At 41.8% G+C, this 19,779-nt stretch overlaps 1 protein-coding gene across 1 annotated transcript in view; it reads left to right on the plus strand.

Moving 5' to 3' along the window:
- Positions 1-19,779, plus strand: part of LOC149438851 (vomeronasal type-2 receptor 26-like) — a 72,717-nt gene that overhangs the window by 49,886 nt on the left and 3,052 nt on the right. The window contains exons 4-7 of the mRNA XM_089659659.1: positions 2,084-2,375; positions 5,278-5,805; positions 14,379-14,597; positions 14,946-15,069. Of these exons, the coding sequence (XP_089515785.1) occupies positions 2,084-2,375; positions 5,278-5,805; positions 14,379-14,597; positions 14,946-15,069 (1,163 nt within the window). The remainder of the gene's footprint in view (positions 1-2,083; positions 2,376-5,277; positions 5,806-14,378; positions 14,598-14,945; positions 15,070-19,779) is intronic.

Below are 19,779 nucleotides of genomic sequence, written 5' to 3' on the forward strand. Positions count from 1 at the left end.
TAACGATTCTGTGTCCCTCAGTAACAATTCTGTGTCCCTCAGTAACGATTCTGTGTCCCTCAGTAACAATTCTGTGTCCCTCAGTAACGATTCTGTGTCCCTCAGTAACAATTCTGTGTCCCTCAGTAACGATTCTGTGTCCCTCAGTAACAATTCTTTGTCCCTGAGTAACAATTCTGTGTCCCTGAGTAACAATTCTGTGTCCCTCAGTAACGATTCTGTGTCCCTCAGTAACGATTCTGTGTCCCTGAGTAACAATTCTGTGTCCCTGAGTAACAATTCTGTGTCTGTCCCTGAGTAATGATTCTGTGTCTCTGAGTAACGATTCTGTGTCCCTGAGTAACAATTATGTGTCCCTGAGTAACAATTCTGTGTCCCTGAGTAACGATTCTGTGTCCCTCAGTAACAATTCTGTGTCCCTGAGTAACAATTCTGTGTCCCTCAGTAACAATTCTGTGTCCCTGAGTAACAATTCTGTGTCCCTGAGTTACGATTCTGTGTCCCTGAGTAACGATTCTGTGTCCCTGAGTAACAATTCTGTGTCCCTGAGTAACGATTATGTGTCCCTGAGTAACGATTCTGTGTCCCTCAGTAACAATTCTGTGTCCCTGAGTAACAATTCTGTGTCCCTGAGTAACGATTCTGTGTCCCTCAGTAACAATTCTGTGTCCCTGAGTAACAATTCTTTGTCCCTGAGTAACAATTCTGTGTCTGTCCCTGAGTAACGATTCTGTGTCCCTGAGTAACAATTCTGTGTCCCTGAGTAACAATTCTGTGTCCCTGAGTAACAATTCTGTGTCTGTCCCTGAGTAACGATTCTGTGTCCCTGAGTAACAATTATGTGTCCCTGAGTAACAATTATGTGTCCCTGAGTAACAATTATGTGTCCCTGAGTAACAATTCTGTGTCTGTCCCTGAGTAACGATTCTGTGTCCCTGAGTAACAATTCTGTGTCCCTGAGTAACAATTCTGTGTCTGTCCCTGAATAACGATTCTGTGTCCCTGAGTAACAATTCTGTGTCCCTGAGTAACAATTCTGTGTCCCTGAATAACAATTATGTGTCTGTCCCTGAGTAACAATTCTGTGTCCCTGAGTAACGATTCTGTGTCCCTGAGTAACGATTGTGTGTCCCTGAGTAACGATTGTGTGTCCCTGAGTAACGATTGTGTGTCCCTGAGTAACGATTCTGTGTCCCTGAGTGACGATTCTGTGTCCCTCAGTAACGTTTCTGTGGCCCTAAAGTCTCTGTGGCCCTAACTCTGTCCCTAATACACAGAGGTCTGTCTCTCTTGAATGACCGGAGGCAAATGGAGAATTCTAAGATGGCCGCGATTTATAGCTCCACCATTACACAGTGCTGGCTGGCTGCTGATTGGCTAATGCGATCACATGTCATGAATGAATGCATTATGGGTCAGCGCGCCTTGTCTGCGCGCCTTCCCAGAGATCCCCACTCCGTCGCCACACATGTCGCCGCCATTTTTGGGAAAATTCGATTCGTGCATCCGAAGTTTGCTAATTTTCGGATTCGGCGCGAATCAAATTTTTCCTGATCTTCGAAACGAATTCCACTTCGTCATGTTCGATTCGCTCATCTCTACTTATGATAGAACACAAGAAAGAGCCTGGGAGGAGCTACACTTTATCTTAGGTTTGTGCTGCAAAGTTTTATGAGGAAGGGAATAGGAAGATCTGTGCTTAGGAGAATTTGAAGGGAGGCGCATTTGTTCCAGAGGAGGGGTGGTTAGGGAAGGGTTGTAGGGAATTGTATTATTCCATAACACCACATTCAGGTTTAAAGCATTCGCCAAGCATGTTATTTTATTTTCCTTGAAGTACATGAAAACAACCTTTTTCTCACTGTACCCCCATGGCACTGCCCAGTTACCCATGCCCTTTTGGACTTCAGTGAAATTTGCATTTAGGTTCAGGCTCACCGAGCCTTGCTCAAGACCTGCTAAATGCTTGGGGATTCAGACCAGAGCGTATGTGTTTCTTTTATCCCCACATGGGATCGAAAATATATTAAACAGTTTTCTTTTTTTAAATTTTTAACACACTTAAACTTTTTTATTTTCTCAGGCCCATGCCTCCATATTACCGATATTTCCTGACTATTCTTTTTGCCATCAATGAAATTAACGAAGACCAAAACATTTTACCAAATACGACGCTGGGATTCCATATGTATGATTCATGTGCTGACAATAGAAAAGCTATGAAAAGTGTCTTACAGATCTTATCTGGACCAGGACAGACGGTGCCAAATTATTCTTGTAGGAAACATGGAAAACTAGTTGGATTTATTGGGGATCAAAACTCTGTAACCACAGTGAACATAGCTCAGATACTGGCTCTGTATAGATACACTCAGGTATGGTAAAGGTATCTTGATAACTCCTGTTTTAATATTGCTCCTTAAAGCCCATCCATGGTCAAGTATCAATCCCCCTTCTACCCCTCCCTTCGACTGCCCTTTAATTGATCAGATGGGTTCAGAAAAAAATGTAACAAAAGTGTAGCACAGGCAGAGGAATAAGGGGAACGTTTAAAGGATCCCTTCACTAAAAGTAAAGTTGTCTTTTTAGGAGACACTGCCATGTTCCTGATGCATGGCATAGTGATAGCATCTATGGGCAGGTCAATCAACCCCCTGCCCCCAACCCCCAAAAATCACCTTACCTGTGCTCCTTGCATCTCCGTGCTTCTTGACAGCTGACGAGAATACCTGGCACTTGTGGGTAAGGGGCAGCAAGAACCTTGCTCCCCTGTTACAGTGCCTAAGCCTAGCAGCCATTCTTATCTGACCAGGACAGATGTGCCAAATTTTTCCTGTAGGAAACATGGCAAGATAGTTGGTTTTATCAGGGATCAAAACTCTGTAACCACAGTGAACATAGCTCAGATATTGGTTCTGTATAGATACACTCAGGTATGGGAATGGTATCTCTATAACTCCTGTTTTAACCACTTGACCTCCAGAGGATTTACCCCCCTTAATGACCAGGCCTCTTTTTACTACTCGGCACTGCACTAATTCAACTTATGGTGGGACTGCGGGACTGCGGTGGACATTCTGACATTGGGGGGTACTGACTTGGGGTCACTGACATCCCCAGTGACACCAATACAGTGATCAGTGCAAAAAAAAAAACCCACTGACACTGTACTAATGGCACTGGGGAGGAAGGGGTTAAGTTTATTGTTCAGGGAAAGGGTTAACTGTGTGAGGGGAGTGTTTTACTAGAGGGCGGGGGTGTGTACTGCAGGGAACACCGCTGATTGGGAGAGAAAAACTCTTCTGTCCCGATCAGCGTGTCCTGGAGCTGTCAGGGAACTGACAGAAAGCACAGCTACTGCAGCTGTGCTCTCTGTCAGAGATTGCCGCCGATCGCCGGGACATAGCCGGTAACGACCGGCTGTGACCTGGCGACTGACACCTCGCGCGTGCCCCCTACCTGTTTTAAAAACACACGTTTTAAAACGTGGTTTTGCCCAGCCGTGCCGCCCTGCCGCCGTATTTATACAGTGGCTGGGCGGCATGTGGTTAATTTTGCTTCTTAAAGTCATCAAGTATTCATTTCCCTTATACCCCTCCCTTCGACTTCCCTCTAATTGATCAGATGAGTTTAGAAAACATTTTTTTACAAAAGTGGAGCACAGGCAAAGGAATAAGGGGAACTTTTTTTTTACAAACGTTTTTATTGAAAGGCAGACTACAAAAACAGCACATCATACATGAGGTTGAAGGAACAGTGAGAAAAAGGCACATGAGTAATTTACAATGAATAAAGATAATCACAATAAATAAAGATCAAGTACATGAAAGAGGTAGACAACATTGTAGGCAGATTAAACGCATGACTGGCAAAGAATCAAAGACAAATCAGAGTACAGTAGAAATTTAATCTAACATTAAGTGTCGATAGGTCTTCCAACCATCCAATTTTCTGTTGAATAAATGCATCCTGTCCAATAATGTGTACTGAATACGTTCCATGAGCATGACCATATCAATTCTCTGCCAAACAGATGTCAAAGGAATTACCAGCGACTTCCAATGTAGATCAATAGCCCATAGAGTGGAAATGCAAATAGTATGAATTAGCCTGAATAGGTTAGCTGGGATCCCCAAAATGGGTGCACCCAATAAACAAATTTGCAGCATCAAGTCCACTGGAGAACCCACTAATGTCAAGGCCACCTGCAATATCCTATGTCGGATCAAGTGGAGACCAGGGCAAGCCCAAAACATATGTACCAGAGTTCCAGCAAGGCCAGAACACCTAAAACAGAAGTGTAACGTTCCCGGAAACATGATGTGTACTCTAGAATAAGGGCAACTTTTAAGGGATACCTTCACAAAAAGTGAAGTTGTCACTTGTCAAGAGAACCTAAAATATGTCTTCTTAATATGATATGGTAACCTGATAAATGGAGGATATGAGAAAGACAATATCTTGCCAATATCTAAGAAGTTTCAGGCATCTCCATAGCATATGAATAAGATCTGACGGCCCTCTGTCACATCTAGGACACAAATCTGTGTCTCTACGATTACATCCGTACAGTTTAACCAGAGTATGAAAAACCCTGTGAAGTATGAAGAGTTGGGTGAGTCTCTGCGTCGGTGGCAAAGACACCATAGGGAGGGATTGCAATGCTTGTTCCCATAGCATCTCCGCCAGTGGTCCTAAATCTTTCTCCCATCCCCTGCTAGCTAGAATAGATATGCGTGAGTGTATCTCCATCTTCAGAGTCCCATATCATTGAAAAATGAGACCTTTTTTAGAATTGGTTTGCTTAAGTAACTGTACAATTGAGTGTTTTTTTTCTGCTATATTATATGTATGAGACTGGGTAGTTAGAGCATGTATCAACTGTAAGTACTGAAAAACTTCTGTGTCAGGAGATTAAATTCCATCTGGAGGGTCTGGAATGTCTTCAAGGCATGGTCATTATACAATTGGGACAGATATCTCACCCGCCTTTCCTGCCACATCCCAAAACCTTTTAATCTGTTGACCTCCGGAAAGGGGCAAATTATTCCAGAGCGGGGTACTATCAGTAAAACCCTCCCATTTCAGTATTTTATTAACAATAGACCATAATTGATGGAAAACAAACAGTGTGGGAAAGTATTGGAATGATGCACACAGTATCTCTTTTACGTATATTTCCAACAATTAAATTGACACAGAGAAAAATAGTCACCCTTATCTATTTCTGAACTTCAAGGGTACATTTCCAATTAATCCATTAACTCTATATTTTAGGTCAGTTATGGTGCAACCACTTATGTTCTCAGTAATAGAAATGCTTACCCGACATTTTTCCGGACAGTTCAAGATAACCAGGCCATTTATGTTATGCTATCGGGTCTTCTCCGATTCTTTGGCTGGACATGGGTTGGAGTTCTATCTTCTGATGATGACAGCGGTAATGAGGAAACCCATCTTCTAACCCAATATCTAACCATGAAGAGCATTTGTGTTGCCTACATGATCAAGATAAAGCCAGATTTTAAAACTGTTACTGAGGAAATTTTTAAAAATAGCATTGAGATCATTAGAAGGTCATCTGCTCAGGTTATAATTCTCTGTGGGACCTTTTCTTCATATATGTTCGATCTTTTAGCAGAAGTAAGCCATGTGCTCTTCAATAAGACGTTTGTATTTGGACCACTATTTGCCTCCAAAACATTTCTCATGGAACATTTCAGAGAAGCCCTTGAAGGGAGTTTGGCTGTACAATTTTATAATCTGCCTGTTCCTGACATGAAGAGTTTTTATGACAGTTTTCAGGTTGTGAACCATCCTCAGGACACGTTACTGGGACACATATGGCTCCTATATCTACACTGTTCAGGAACCAATGAGTCATATAATAGTTTTTACAGAGGGATATATAAGTTGTCTCTACACAAATGCTCCGGTACTGAACGCGTCACTAAATTCATTGGTTTTGATGGCCCGGGTTTAACTGATCGAGTTTATAGAGCAGTTTATTCATTGGCTTATGCGCTACACAACATGTATCTGTCTCCAGGCAGACAGGTGTCAGATAAGATAACTCGGGTACAGAAACACCCAAATAAGGTAAGCAATGACTTTATTATGAAGGTGATTTGCTGTGTATATGAAGTACTTTTATTCTGCATAGACCTATATCAGTAACGAACATTTTTTCAGAGAATACATAAAATAATCATTACTCTTTCACTACCCTTACCCAGGGCTGCTGTTAGAAACCACTGGGCCCCATACAGCCAACCTGACAGGGCCCCCTTCTCCAACAAAAAAAAAGAGTTTACTATGCTTCAGTTATGAATGAACACAGTGAGTGATGGGTACTGTTCACTCATTGTGTTCATTCAGGAAAGGAATGGCTGGTAACTGGACACTTCTCCCATTCTCCTAAAGGATCATATTGCAGCTTGCAGTGTATTGCAGTGTGCTTGCAGTTGCTGGTGGAGAGGAGAGGAGGGAAGCCAACAGCATTGCAAGGGTGAGGGGCCTAGGAAGAAGGGGAAATGTATTGTGCACAGGGAGGGTGAAGGTGTGGCCAGGGGGGGGGGGGTTGGGCAATTTGTGGAATCAATTCCCTGTATGGCTCTCTCTACTGCAGCTGAAAGCCAGTGGGAGAGGAGAAGAAGCTATCTATCAGCTGGCTGTAATTGCCCCCCACTGTACCGATCACCCTCCCTGCCCACATCCTGTTCACCCAGGTGCCTGGGCTCCCCTGCTGGCCTGGGCCTCATATAGGAGGACTGGTGGTACCCCCTCCTCCTTGGCCCTGTCCTTACCCATGACCTCCTATGTTATAGAGCAGGGGTCTACAAACTTTCTAATTAAAGGGCCAGTTTACTATCCTTCAGAATTTAGGAGGGCCAAATGTCTATGTAAGTGGGAGAGGAATAGTATCCCATCATTGGTAGTGGGAGGAATAGTACCCCATCGTTGGTGTCAGTGGCAGGAATACTGCCCCATTGTTGGTGTCAGTAGGAAGAATAGTGCCCCATTGTTGGTGTCAATGGGAGGAATAGTGCCCCATCATTGGTAGTGGGAGGAATAGTACCCCATCATTGGTGTCAGTGGCAGGAATACTGCCCCATTGTTGGTGTCAGTAGGAAGAATAGTGCCCCATTGTTGGTGTCAATGGGAGGAATAGTATCCAATATCAGTGAGAGGAAAAGTGCTTCAAGGGCCAGAAAAATGCAAGCCAAAGGGCCGCATCTGACCCCAGTTTGGAGAGCACTGCTATAGAGAGAAAGATATAAAATAGTTTATCAAAGTTGGAAACAGAACAGTTCACTATGAAATTTTTAGAATAATTACATGGAATATAATGTCAAAAACACTATATAACAATGATTCCTAACAGCCTGCATATATTAGGATGGGTATCCTCAAGGTCAGAACAGTGGATCATGCCTACATAGGGTTTTTTAAAATGGATGTCTCTACTGAGGAGCATGAGACAGCATGATAACACAAGAGGACAATTGGGAGATAGTGTTGTCACTAGAGATGAGCGAATCGAACTTGGCGAAGTGGAATTCGTTTCGAATATTAGGAAAAATTTGATTCGCACCGAATCCGAAAATTAGCAAACTTCGGATGCACGAATCAAATTTTTCCCGATCGGCCAATTTTCATCCCTTCTACAGCCGGCAAAAAGTGTCCCTGCAGAGAGCTCCGCTATTTCTGACAGTTCTCTGACAGTTCCTTCACATTTACAGCGGTTGAAACATTGTATCTATTTGTTTCCATTTAGGATACAGATGTTTTTATTCGGAAACAAATAGATACAATGTTTCAACCGCTGTAAATGTGAAGGAACTGTCAGAGAACTGTCAGAAATAGTGGAGCTCTCTGCAGATACACTTTTTGCTGTACTGGAATTCTTCTTATTTTCATCCTACTTCTTCTTCTTCTTCTTCTTCATCCTCATCCTCTTCTTCTTCTTCATCCTCATCCTCTTCTTCTTCTTCTTCATCCTCATCCTCTTCCTCTTCTTCTTCTTCTTCTTCATCCTCATCCTCTTCTTCATCCTCATTCTCTTCTTCTTCTTCTTCTTCTTCTTCTTCATCCTCTTCTTCTTCTTCTTCTTCATCCTCATCTTCTTCTTCTTCTTCTTCATCCTCATCCTCTTCTTCTTCTTCCTCATCCTCTTCTTCTTCTTCTTCATCTTCTTCTTCTTCATCATCTTCTTCTTCATCATCTTCTTCATCATCATCTTCTTCATCATCTTCTTCTTCTTCTTCTTCATCCTCCTCTTCTTCTTCTTCTTCTTCTTCATCTTCTTCTTCTTCTTCATCCTCATCTTCTTCTTCTTCTTCATCCTCATCTTCTTCTTCTTCTTCTTCATCCTCATCTTCTTCTTTATCCTCATCTTCTTCTTCTTCTTCATCATCTTCTTCTTCTTCTTCATCTTCTTCTTCTTCATCATCTTCTTCTTCATCATCTTATTCATCATCATCTTCTTCATCATCTTCTTCTTCATCTTCTTCTTCTTCTTCATCCTCATCTTCTTCTTCTTCTTCTTCTTTATCCTCATACTCTTCTTCTTCTTCCTCATCCTCTTCTTCTTCTTCTTCTTCTTCTTCTTCATCTTCTTCTTCTTCATCTTCTTCTTCTTCTTCGTCTTCTTCATCATCTTCTTCTTCATCATCTTCTTCTTCATCATCTTCTTCTTCATCATCTTCTTCATCATCTTCTTTTTCATCTTCTTCTTCTTCTTCATCTTCTTCTTCTTCTTCATCTTCTTCTTCATCTTCTTCGTCGTGCCCCGTGACTGCCCAAATGAGTGAAGTGTGCGGTGATTCTAAGATCGACGGCACTCATCTGCATGTCATACTGACTGACAGTATTATTTCTCTTCCCCAGCAGACTCCAAGGGCATTTAAATTAAAGGTACAGTGTTCTGCACTAATATAAAGGCTCTCTGAAGCCTAGAAACCCTTTTAATAAGTTAAATTTGCAGCGAATAAATTCGCATAGAATCGAATTTATTCCGCAAATTCGGCGAATCAGCCGAATCGAATTTTTGAATAATTCGCTCATCTCTAGTTGTCACCCTACACCGGGACGTGTCTGAATATGTAACTTCAGGGTGGGATCACCAGCAATTGTTTTAATGGAAGTTACAGATTTAAAATTATTCAGCATCCCTTTTGAAATTACTTTGGGCAGCACAGTTTATAAATGGTTAGCACTTCCACCTGGCAGCATTAGGGTCAATTCCAATGGCACCATAAACTGGCCCTAGTATGTGCATGTATGAAATTTAATTAGGGACCTTATATTGTACGCTCCTTGTGTAAATTGATGGTACTATATAAGTACCATAAATAAAATACTTTGCTATTTATGAGATTTTAGTGATTAGGTTTACTTTCATAAATATTAGGTTGTTGGAATAAATAGTTCTCCATAATGCTGACGACACACAAATCTATCTCTCAACCCCCCACCTCACCCCCTCAGTCTCTGCCCAAATCACACACCTACTGAGCGACATATCAGACTGGATGTCGCTCCACTTCCTTAAACTGAACCTCTCCAAAACCGAGTTTCTTGTCTTTCCCCCCAGCCGGGACGCCACCCCCCATTGACTTCTCCATCACATCCAACAACGCCACCATCAAACCCGCCCCGCAGGCCAGAGTACTTGGTGTCATTCTGGACTCCAACCTATCCTTCCAGCCCCAAGTACAATCTTTAACTAACTCATGCAGGCTCCTCCTCCGCAACATTGCCAAAATCCGCACGTTCCTAACCCCAGAAACCAATAAACAGCTCATCCACTCCCTCATCATATCACGACTCGACTACTGCAACTCCCTTCTCACTGGCCAGCCTCGCCGCTGGCTATCCCCGCTTCAGTCCATCCTGAATACGGCTGCCAGACTCATTCACCTTTCCAACCGCTCCATTTCCGCCACCCCCCTCTGCCAATCCCTCCACTGGCTTCCGATTGCGCAACGGATCAAATTTAAAATCCTAACACTGACGTACAAAGCCGTCCACCATACTGCCCCGAACTACATTACCGACCTAATATCCAAGTACCACCCAGCACGCACACTCCGCTCCTCACAAGACCTCCTTCTCTCTAGTTCCCTGGTCTCCTCCTCCCATGCCCACCTCCAGGACTTCTCCAGGGTGTCACCCATCCTCTGGAACTCCCTGCACCAACCCATCAGATTATCACCTACTCTCCTCTCCTTTAGGCGCACCGTGAAAAACCCATCTCTTCAGGGAAGCCTACCCCACCCCCTGCTAACTTGCCGACCTCCTCCACTCTTCCTACCACTCCATCCCCCACAGCTATCTCCTCCTGTACCACTATCCCCTCCCTCCTAGATTGTAAGCTCGAAAGAGCAGGGCCCTCGATCCCCTCATGTTTTGCATTGTATTGTTATTGTTCTGTCACATGTTCTGTCCCCCTTTGTAATGTACAGCGCTGAGCGAACTATTGGCGCTTTATAAATACTGTATAATAATAATAATAATAGATGTGTTCTTTTTAACCACTTCAATACGAGGCACTTTCACCCCCTTCCTGCCCAGGCCAATTTTCAGCTTTCAGTATTGTCGCACTTTGAAAGACACTTGCACATTCATGCAACACTGGATCTGAACTACATTTTTATCAATTTGTTTAAACAAATACAGCCTTCTTTTGGTGGTGTTTAATCAGCACTGAGTTTTTTAATTTTTTGCTCTATAAATAAAAAAAGAACAACAAATTTGAAAAAAAAACATGTTTTTCTTTGTTTCTGCTCTAAAATTTGGAAATAAATCTGTTTTCATAAATTTAGGCCAAAATGTACTCTGATACATTTCTTTATTAAAAATAACCAAACTCAAAGTAACTCAACATAACCAAACCAAACAAAGTGTATATTATTTTGTCTGTAGGAAAGTGATAGAGTTTACAAACTATGGGGTATATATCTGAAAATCTATCAGTCCTGCTGTACTGGTAGCCGATCTCATTTTTTGAGGCCCAAAAATGTCAGGACAGTACAAATATTTCCCAAGTGACCCCTTTATGGATAGTAGACAGTCCAAGGTATATAGTAAGAGGCATGGTGAGTTTTTTGAAGTTGTAATTTTTTGTCATAATTATTTGGAAAAGGAAGAATTTTTTTTTATTTTGTTTTCAGTTTCTTTTTTTGTCACATGTGCAGTACAGCTTCATCATTAGTGTGGCATGATCAGGGATACTAATTGTTGACCGTATGTAAATATTATTTTCTTGCTTATTACATTTTCCTCTTTTGAAACTATTTTTTTACATACTGTCACTAGAGCAATACAGTGTTACCATAGTAGCATTGTACTACTCTGGGGATTTTTTTTACACCCTATGATTGCTTATAACTAGAGATGAGCGAATCGAACCTGGCGAAGTGGAATTCGTTTCGAATATCAGGAAAAATTTGATTCGCATCGAATCCGAATTTTAGCAAACTTCGGGTGCACGAATCGAATTTTTCCCGATCAGCCGGCAAAAGTGTCACTGCAGAGAGCTCCGCTATTTCTGACAGTTCTGACAGTTCATTTACAGCGGTTGAAACATTGTATCTATTTGTTTCCATTTAGGATACAGATGTTTTTATTCGGAAATAAATAGATACAATGTTTCAACCGCTGTAAATGTGAAGGAACTGTCAGAGAACTGTCAGAAATAGCGGAGCTCTCTGCAGATACACTTTTTGCTGTACTGGAATACTTCTTCTTTTCATTCTTCTTCTTCTTTTCATTCTTCTTCTTCTTTTTTTCATTCTGCTTTTCATTCTTCTTCTTCTTCTTTTCATTCTTCTTCTTCTTCTTTTCATTCTTCTTTTCATTCTTCTTCTTCTTCTTCTTTTCATTCTTCTTCTTCTTCTTTTCATTCTTCTTTTCATTCTTCTTCTTCTTCTTTTCATTCTTCTTATTCTTCTTTTCATTCTTCTTCTTCTTTTCATTCTTCTTCTTCTTCTTTTCATTCTTCTTTTCATTCTTCTTCTTCTTCTTTTCATTCTTCTTCTTCTTCTTTTCATTCTTCTTTTCATTCTTCTTCTTTTCATTCTTCTTCTTCTTCTTTTCATTCTTCTTCTTCTTCTTTTCATTCTTCTTTTCATTCTTCTTCTTCTTCTTTTCATTCTTCTTCTTCTTCTTTTCATTCTTCTTTTCATTCTTCTTCTTCTTCTTTTCATTCTTCTTTTCATTCTTCTCATTCTTCTTTTCATTCTTCTTTTCATTCTTCTCATTCTTCTTTTCATTCTTCTTTTCATTCTTCTTCTCATTCTTCTTTTCATTCTTCTTCTTTTCATTCTTCTTCTTCTTTTCATTCTTCTTCTTCTTTTCATTCTTCTTTTCATTCTTCTTCTTCTTCTTTTCATTCTTCTTCTTCTTTTCATTCTTCTTCTTCTTCTTTTCATTCTTCTTTTCATTCTTCTTCTTCTTTTCATTCTTCTTCTTCTTTTCATTCTTCTTTTCATTCTTCTTCTTCTTCTTTTCATTCTTCTTCTTCTTCTTTTCATTCTTCTTTTCATTCTTCTTCTTTTCATTCTTCTTCTTCTTCTTTTCATTCTTCTTTTCATTCTTCTTTTCATTCTTCTTCTTCTTCTTTTCATTCTTCTTCTTCTTCTTTTCATTCTTCTTTTCATTCTTCTTCTTTTCATTCTTCTTCTTCTTCTTTTCATTCTTCTTTTCATTCTTCTTTTCATTCTTCTTCTCATTCTTCTTTTCATTCTTCTTATTCTTCTTTTCATTCTTCTTCTTCTTCTTCTTCTTTTCATTCTTCTTCTTCTTTTCATTCTTCTTCTTCTTCTTTTCATTCTTCTTCTGCTTCTTTTCATTCTTCTTTTCATTCTTCTTCTTCTTCTTCTTTTCTATCTTCTTCTTCTTCTTTTCATTCTTCTTTTCATTCTTCTTCTTCTTCTTTTCATTCTTCTTTTCATTCTTCTCATTCTTCTTTTCATTCTTCTTCTCATTCTTCTTCTTCTTCTTTTCATTCTTCTTTTCATTCTTCTTCTCATTCTTCTTCTCATTCTTCTTCTTCTTCTTCTTCTTCTTCTTTTCATTCTCCTTCTTCTTCTTTTCATTCTTCTTCTTCTTTTCATTCTTCTTCTTCTTCTTTTCATTCTTCTTTTCATTCTTCTTCTTCTTCTTTTCATTCTTCTTCTTCTTCTTTTCATTCTTCTTTTCATTCTTCTTCTTCTTTTCATTCTTCTTCTTTTCATTCTTCTTCTTCTTCTTTTCATTCTTCTCATTCTTCTTTTCATTCTTCTTTTCATTCTTCTTCTTCTTCTTTTCATTCTTCTTTTCATTCTTCTCATTCTTCTTTTCATTCTTCTTTTCATTCTTCTTCTCATTCTTCTTTTCATTCTTCTTCTTTTCATTCTTCTTCTTCTTCTTTTCATTCTTCTTCTTCTTCTTTTCATTCTTCTTTTCATTCTTCTTCTTCTTCTTTTCATTCTTCTTCTGCTTCTTTTCATTCTTCTTTTCATTCTTCTTCTTCTTCTTCTTCTTCTTCGTCGTGCCCCGTGACTGCCCAAATGAGTGAAGTGTGCGGTGATTCTAAGATCGACGGCACTCATCTGCATGTCATACTGACTGACAGTATTATTTCTCTTCCCCAGCAGACTCCAAGGGCATTTAAATTAAAGGTACAGTGTTCTGCGCTAATATAAAGGCTCTCTGAAGCCTAGAAACCCTTTTAATAAGTTAAATTCGCATCGAATCGAATTTCTCCCGCAAATTCGGCGAATCAGCCGAATCAAATTTTTGAATAATTCGCTCATCTCTACTTATAACAGTGAATTTCACTGTTATAAACAATCATTTTTACTAAAATATATTGATTCATTCAGTATGTTTTGTTGTGATTAGCTGTGATTGGCCAAAGCTAATCACTTGGTACAGATGAGCTGTGATTAGCCCTGTCTGTACCATGTGATCACTGTGACCAATCACAGCAAGCAACACAATAGTGCACAATGAATGGCATGAATGAAAGTCATCCATTGTGTACAACTGTCATGTGATCTTCTGTGGTTGGTCACAGCGATCACATGGTACTGGTAGCGGCCCAGTACACTGATCTGTCATTGGCTGTGTCCGGTGGACACAGCGGGAAACAGATTGTGCTAAAGCACAGCCCGTGGGTCCCGCAAGAGGCACATTCTGGGGAGGACATCATATGCAGTCCACCCAGAATGAGAGAGCTACCTATGGACATCTGACGGTTGAGCAGGAACTGGTTAAATCTCTTGTCCTTGTTGCTTGTCCACAGTATCCGATCACAGGTTGCTTTCTGTATAGGAAGCCTAGGTTCCGTATGAATTGTTTTCATTTTTGTTTTCTTTTTCCTAATTCATTAGCTTTATTATTATGTCAAAAGTCTGAGAAGCTTGAAGGGTAACCTACTTTTTGAAGAGAATGGGGAACTTGTCACAGCGTTCAGAATTATGAATTGGAAGCCCTTAAACAATGGTTCTCTACTTCTAAGACAAGTTGGTAGAACCTTCATGACAAATGGATCTCAGCAGAATTTCTCCATCAAGGCAGAGAACATTGTGTGGAAAAGCAAAAATAATAATGTGAGATACGTTCTTAAATTTCATAGGATTTAAAGTGTATCTAAGTTATTTTTTTTGTCCCATTAGAGATATTTCCCTTTATGTCCTGTAGACATGAGAAAAAGAGAGCATACATTTCTCTGTAAAGTGAAGGTATTTCCCTATAAGATGGCTGTTACCAGAGCAGGTTTCCCCATTGGAAGAGTTCCCTCACCCTTTGTTTTATGCTGCCACACTACCAATCCTATTGATACATGTGTGTAAGTCCCTATTATTCCTTTATTGTGACTGTAAAAAATTTTTGAGTAGTGGCATTGAGAAAAGTCAGTATATCATGTGACTCTCTGTAGACTCTTTCCTTATTTGTAGATCCCGAAGTCTCAGTGTTCAGAGAACTGTTTGCCAGGAACCAGGAAGGTCCTGAGATCTGGAATCCATGCCTGCTGCTATGACTGTGTCCAGTGCTCAGAGGGAGAGATATCCAATTTCAGCGGTATATGGACATTTATTCTATCTCAGACAGAGGCATATGTACAGGGGTTGCAGGGGTTGCAATTGTGACCTGGCTCCTTGCTCCAGGGGGCCCATGTGGCCCCCTCTGCACCTGGATAGGAAGGGCGCGGGGGCATCATATACATAGGAAATGATTCCCAGCATTTTCCTACTGCAGCCTTTCAGAAGCTGCAGGAGGAAAAAAGATGGGATAGATTCCTCTACATGCCACTCTGCAGCCCCTCCTATCTACCTCCTGCTGTGATCGTGCTCATGTATACTCCAGCCCCCCATACCCTACAGCAAGGGTGTATTTACCACAAGGCAAACAAGGCACTTGCCTAGAGGGGCAATTTTCAGGGGGGAAGAACCTCCCCCCAGAAGAAGGGATGAAAGAAGGGACATGCACTCCATGGGAACCAGGTGGGATCCAAGAAAGATTGCAGGCTGCTTGATGAGGTATGTAGAGCCTGACTCTCATTCTCAGGAATGTTTGGAGCTATGATAATGCATTTCTTTCTCTCTATCGCTGAGGTAGGGGGTAGTGGAAGGCTCTCTCAGGTGGGGGCAGGGGTGTTGGTCGGTGTCTGTGGGGGCAGACAATTTTTGTGTTGCCTAGAGCAGCACAAAACCTAAATACACCACTGCCCTACAGCACTGCTAGGGAATGCTTTCAGGATGGAGATTGGGGAAGGGGCTAGTAAATGTGTAATTTACTGGCCCCTTCCTTGACTACTACCGATCACTGACTCTGTTCATTCATAACTGAAGCATAGTATACTGTATTTACTATGCTTCAGTTTATGAATGAACGGGAAGCTCTGAACAGAGCTATTCCAGTCCATTCATTATGTGCACCTGGGGCTGCAGAGATAGAGATTGTGGGCTCTGTCCTCTATCTCCCTTCTTCGTCTCAAAGGTGAAACATCAGATATCTCACCAAAACCCCCAACTCCTAAAAAATTGTAAAAAAAAATGCTAAATAAAATTGTAAAACAATAAATATATAAATAAAATGGTAAAAAACTACTAACATCAGTGACGGAAATACCTGGGTCACAAAGGTCACAATCGCAAGCAGGCCCTGGCGTTCTAACACCATGGAGGGGTCCCAACCGGGGATTGGGGGGGGCCCTTTCATGCATCGGGGCCCTAAAGGTTCTAGTTACATGTTGATCACAGCCCTCTTCATCCCCTCTTCTCAAGAGAGAATAAAATCAGTTTCTTTAATCTTTCCTCATAGTTGAGCTCCTCCATGCCTGTTATCAGTTTGGTTGCCCTTCCCTGTACTTTCTCCAGTTCCCCAAAATCCTTTTTGTGAATTGGTGCCCAAAACTGAACTGCATATTCCATATGAGGACTTACTAATGATTTTTACTGGGGGAAATTATATATTTCTCTGTCTGGAGTCTGGAGAAAGGATTTTGCTTGCTTTGGAAACTGCAGCTTGGAATTGCATGTCATTACTAAGCCTATGATCTACCAAAACACCCAGATCCTTCTCCACCATTGATTCCCCCAGCTGTACTCCCCCAGTACAGGGGTGTCAAACTCCATTTCATCATGGGCCATATCAGCATTATGAGCCCTCAAAGTCTGTGAAACTAGATATCCAGAGTACCTGACCCCCCCATTACATCAGATGTCAAGAATCCCTCACCCTCCCTAACATCACAGTGCACCGCCTTTGGGGGCAGATCTGGAAAGTAGAAAGTGCAGGACTGGAGGAGGAGCAGAGGAAAAGTGGAGTCAGTTACCAGAGTCTGCTGAATTTTGAGATCATGGGAGGCAGAGATAATGTTGGAGATACAACAGCATGTACTATATAGTATTGTATGTTAACACTTGACCAGTAGATGACACTGTACACTAAGGTTATCAGTTGTGCATATCTGAAAACTTGTTGGTTCCTCTCTATCTTCAGGAAGTAATATGTCTGCTACCACTGTTATACAATCTGCTGAAATGTGCTCTGTATGGTTGTAACTTAAGCCACACAAGTAAAGCCTGAATTCTGCCTCATCACTACCAGTGTCTTCTATAACACATAACCAACAGATAAGGGGGTGCTGCAGCTGCACTGAGAGGTGTTGGACTTGGCAGAGGAGTTCTATTCTCCTCTCTGCTGCCAATTGCTGAGACAAGGTGGGAGCGGAGACAAGGGGGTACCGGAAGGAGAGGTGCAAGGGCCACATGAAATGGCCTGAAGGGTCGGATTCGGCCCGCGGGCCTTTTGTTTGATACCTGTGCCCTAGTATGTATCATTTATAAACATTCAAAATTAAGGGTCCCAACACTGAACCTTGGGGTACACCACTAATAACACTGAACCTTGGGGTACACCACTAATAACCCTAGACCATTCAGAGTATGAACCATTAACCAATATTCTATGAATACAATATTTTACTGTCACAAGCTTGTAGCCTCTGGATGGGTGGAGGTCCCAACATCTGGGACCTTTGTACCATCTGAGCTCCCAAATTCATGTGCTCTGCATGCTGAGACCCCAAAACTCCCTTCAGCTGCTTTGGATCCAGCCGTGGTTTCCACATTAGTAGCTACTGTACCCTCTGTCCCCTGTCCTGCCCCCATACATCCTACAGTGCCCTCTGTTCCTTGTATTACCCCAGGCTCCTGTTCTGCACAGCCTGTTTTGCCCACTGTACAAATCAAAGCCTTCACACCTACTCCTGTGCCCTCCATGGCAGCCTCATCACCAGACCCTTTATCCTGGTTATTGTTGTCTGCTCCAACCCAGTTTCCTGTCATATGTTCTCCTATTCTTACTCCTTCCGAGGCAAATGTTTCCAAGAGCTTACATCTGTCAGCTTCTAAGTACAAAGTAGCTGCAGATTGTCATCACCGGGTGAGTCCCAAATTTTTCTCTGGTGACAAGGTTTGGCTCTCTACCAGGAGTATCCATTTACGGGTACCCTTTATGAAATTTGCTCCTCGGTTCATTGGTCCCCTTACCATCCTTCGCCAGGTCAATCCTGTTGCTTTCAAACTCCACCTCCCTTCACATCTGAGAATCCCTAATGTTTTCCATGTTTCACTTCTGAGACTGTATATCATCAACAAATTTTCCTGTCATCATCATTCTTCCCCAATAGCGAGTACTTCAGATCAGTATGAAGTCAAGCAAATCTTGGATTCTAAATTCATCAAAAGGAATCAGAGGGAAGCTCTTGTACCTGAGGAGAGGTGTTGGATTCCTTCTACTGATGTTTCTGCACCTCGTCTGGTGGAATTTTTTCATCAGAAGTTTCCCCTTAAGCCTGGCCCTAATAAAGTGGGGAGACCTCGTAAGACGGGGGGGGGGTACTGTCACAAGATAGCTTGCAGCCTCTTGTGTGTTTATCCTTACCTCCTTGCTGCTCTTGATTCCTTCACATGTGTGTTTGTCTGTGCTCACCTGTGGGCATCGTCTGCTATTCCCTGGGTTTTATATCCTTCCCTTTCATCACTTCCTGGGCCGCCTTCTAGCTGGCTTGTCTATTTAAGACATGCTCAGTCTGTCCCACTTTGCCTGAGCAACTTCATGTTGTTGGAGCTCCCATGTGTTTCCTCTGTGAATCCTGTGTTGTCTATCTGTGCACCGACCCTGGCTTTGTTCCTGACCCTGCTTGTTTACCGCCTGTCCTGACCTTGGCTTGCCCATTGGATTCCCTGCGTCTTCTCCTGTTGTACCCTGCTCCCGCTAGCAGTCTCCTCCACCTCAGCTGGGTGTACCTGGGGGGCGCGATCTGGTCGCAGCCTGTTGCAAGTCCATCCCCACCATTAGGGGCCCTGGTGAACAAGCAGGCTGGGGCTTAGGCTCCACGCCCTGGGGAACCCCAAGCTGTGGACCTATAGAGCTCACTACCATAGACGTGACATTTACCCAGTTTTTGATCCATTTACAAACTGATTTTTCCAAGCCTGTAGACTTTACTTTACACATTAGTCATGTGTGGGGATTTGTGTCAAACACTTTTGCAAAATCCAAGTAAACCATGTCCACGGCCATCCCTCTGTTCAAGTATACCAAGTCCACCACCACCCCTCTGTCCAAGTATATCACATCCATTGCCACCCCTCTGTCCAAGTATACCACATCCACAGCCACCCCTCTGTCCAAGTATACCACGTCCACCGCCACCCCTCTGTCCAAGTATACCACGTCCACAGCCACCCCTCTGTCCAAGTATATCACATTCACAGCCACTCCTTTGTCTAAGGTTTTGCTCACCTTTTTATAAAAAGAAATCAGATTTGTTTGATAACTTCTGTCGTTCATGAATCCATGCTGTCTGTTGCTTAAAATGTGTTTCTTTTCTAGCAAAAGCTCATCTATGTGGTCTTTTATTAAACTCTCCAGTATCTTACTACCTATAGAAGTTAAACTAACAGATCTATATTTACTTAAAGACTTTGACCCCTTTTTAAATATAGGCCCATTGATACTATGCCAGTCATTAAAGAGTCTCCAAAAATTAGAAACAACGGCTTTGAAATGACGGAGCTCAATTTTTGGGGGATCCGTGGGTGTATGCCATCCGGTGCAGATTCTTTATATCAATTGTGAGCCAATGTGGATCATCTGGAGCTGTGACAATACTATGCCCATTATGGACAAGAGCTCCCCCATGCTCCTTTGGATACACAATGCTGAAGAAGGGATTTAATATATTTGCCTTCTCTTTGTCCCCAGTCACCCACTCTATAT

Source organism: Staurois parvus, unplaced genomic scaffold (assembly GCF_062004578.1).
Source record: "Staurois parvus isolate SC_StPar_1 unplaced genomic scaffold, SC_StPar_1.0 ptg001181l, whole genome shotgun sequence".
Lineage (NCBI taxonomy): Eukaryota > Metazoa > Chordata > Amphibia > Anura > Ranidae > Staurois > Staurois parvus.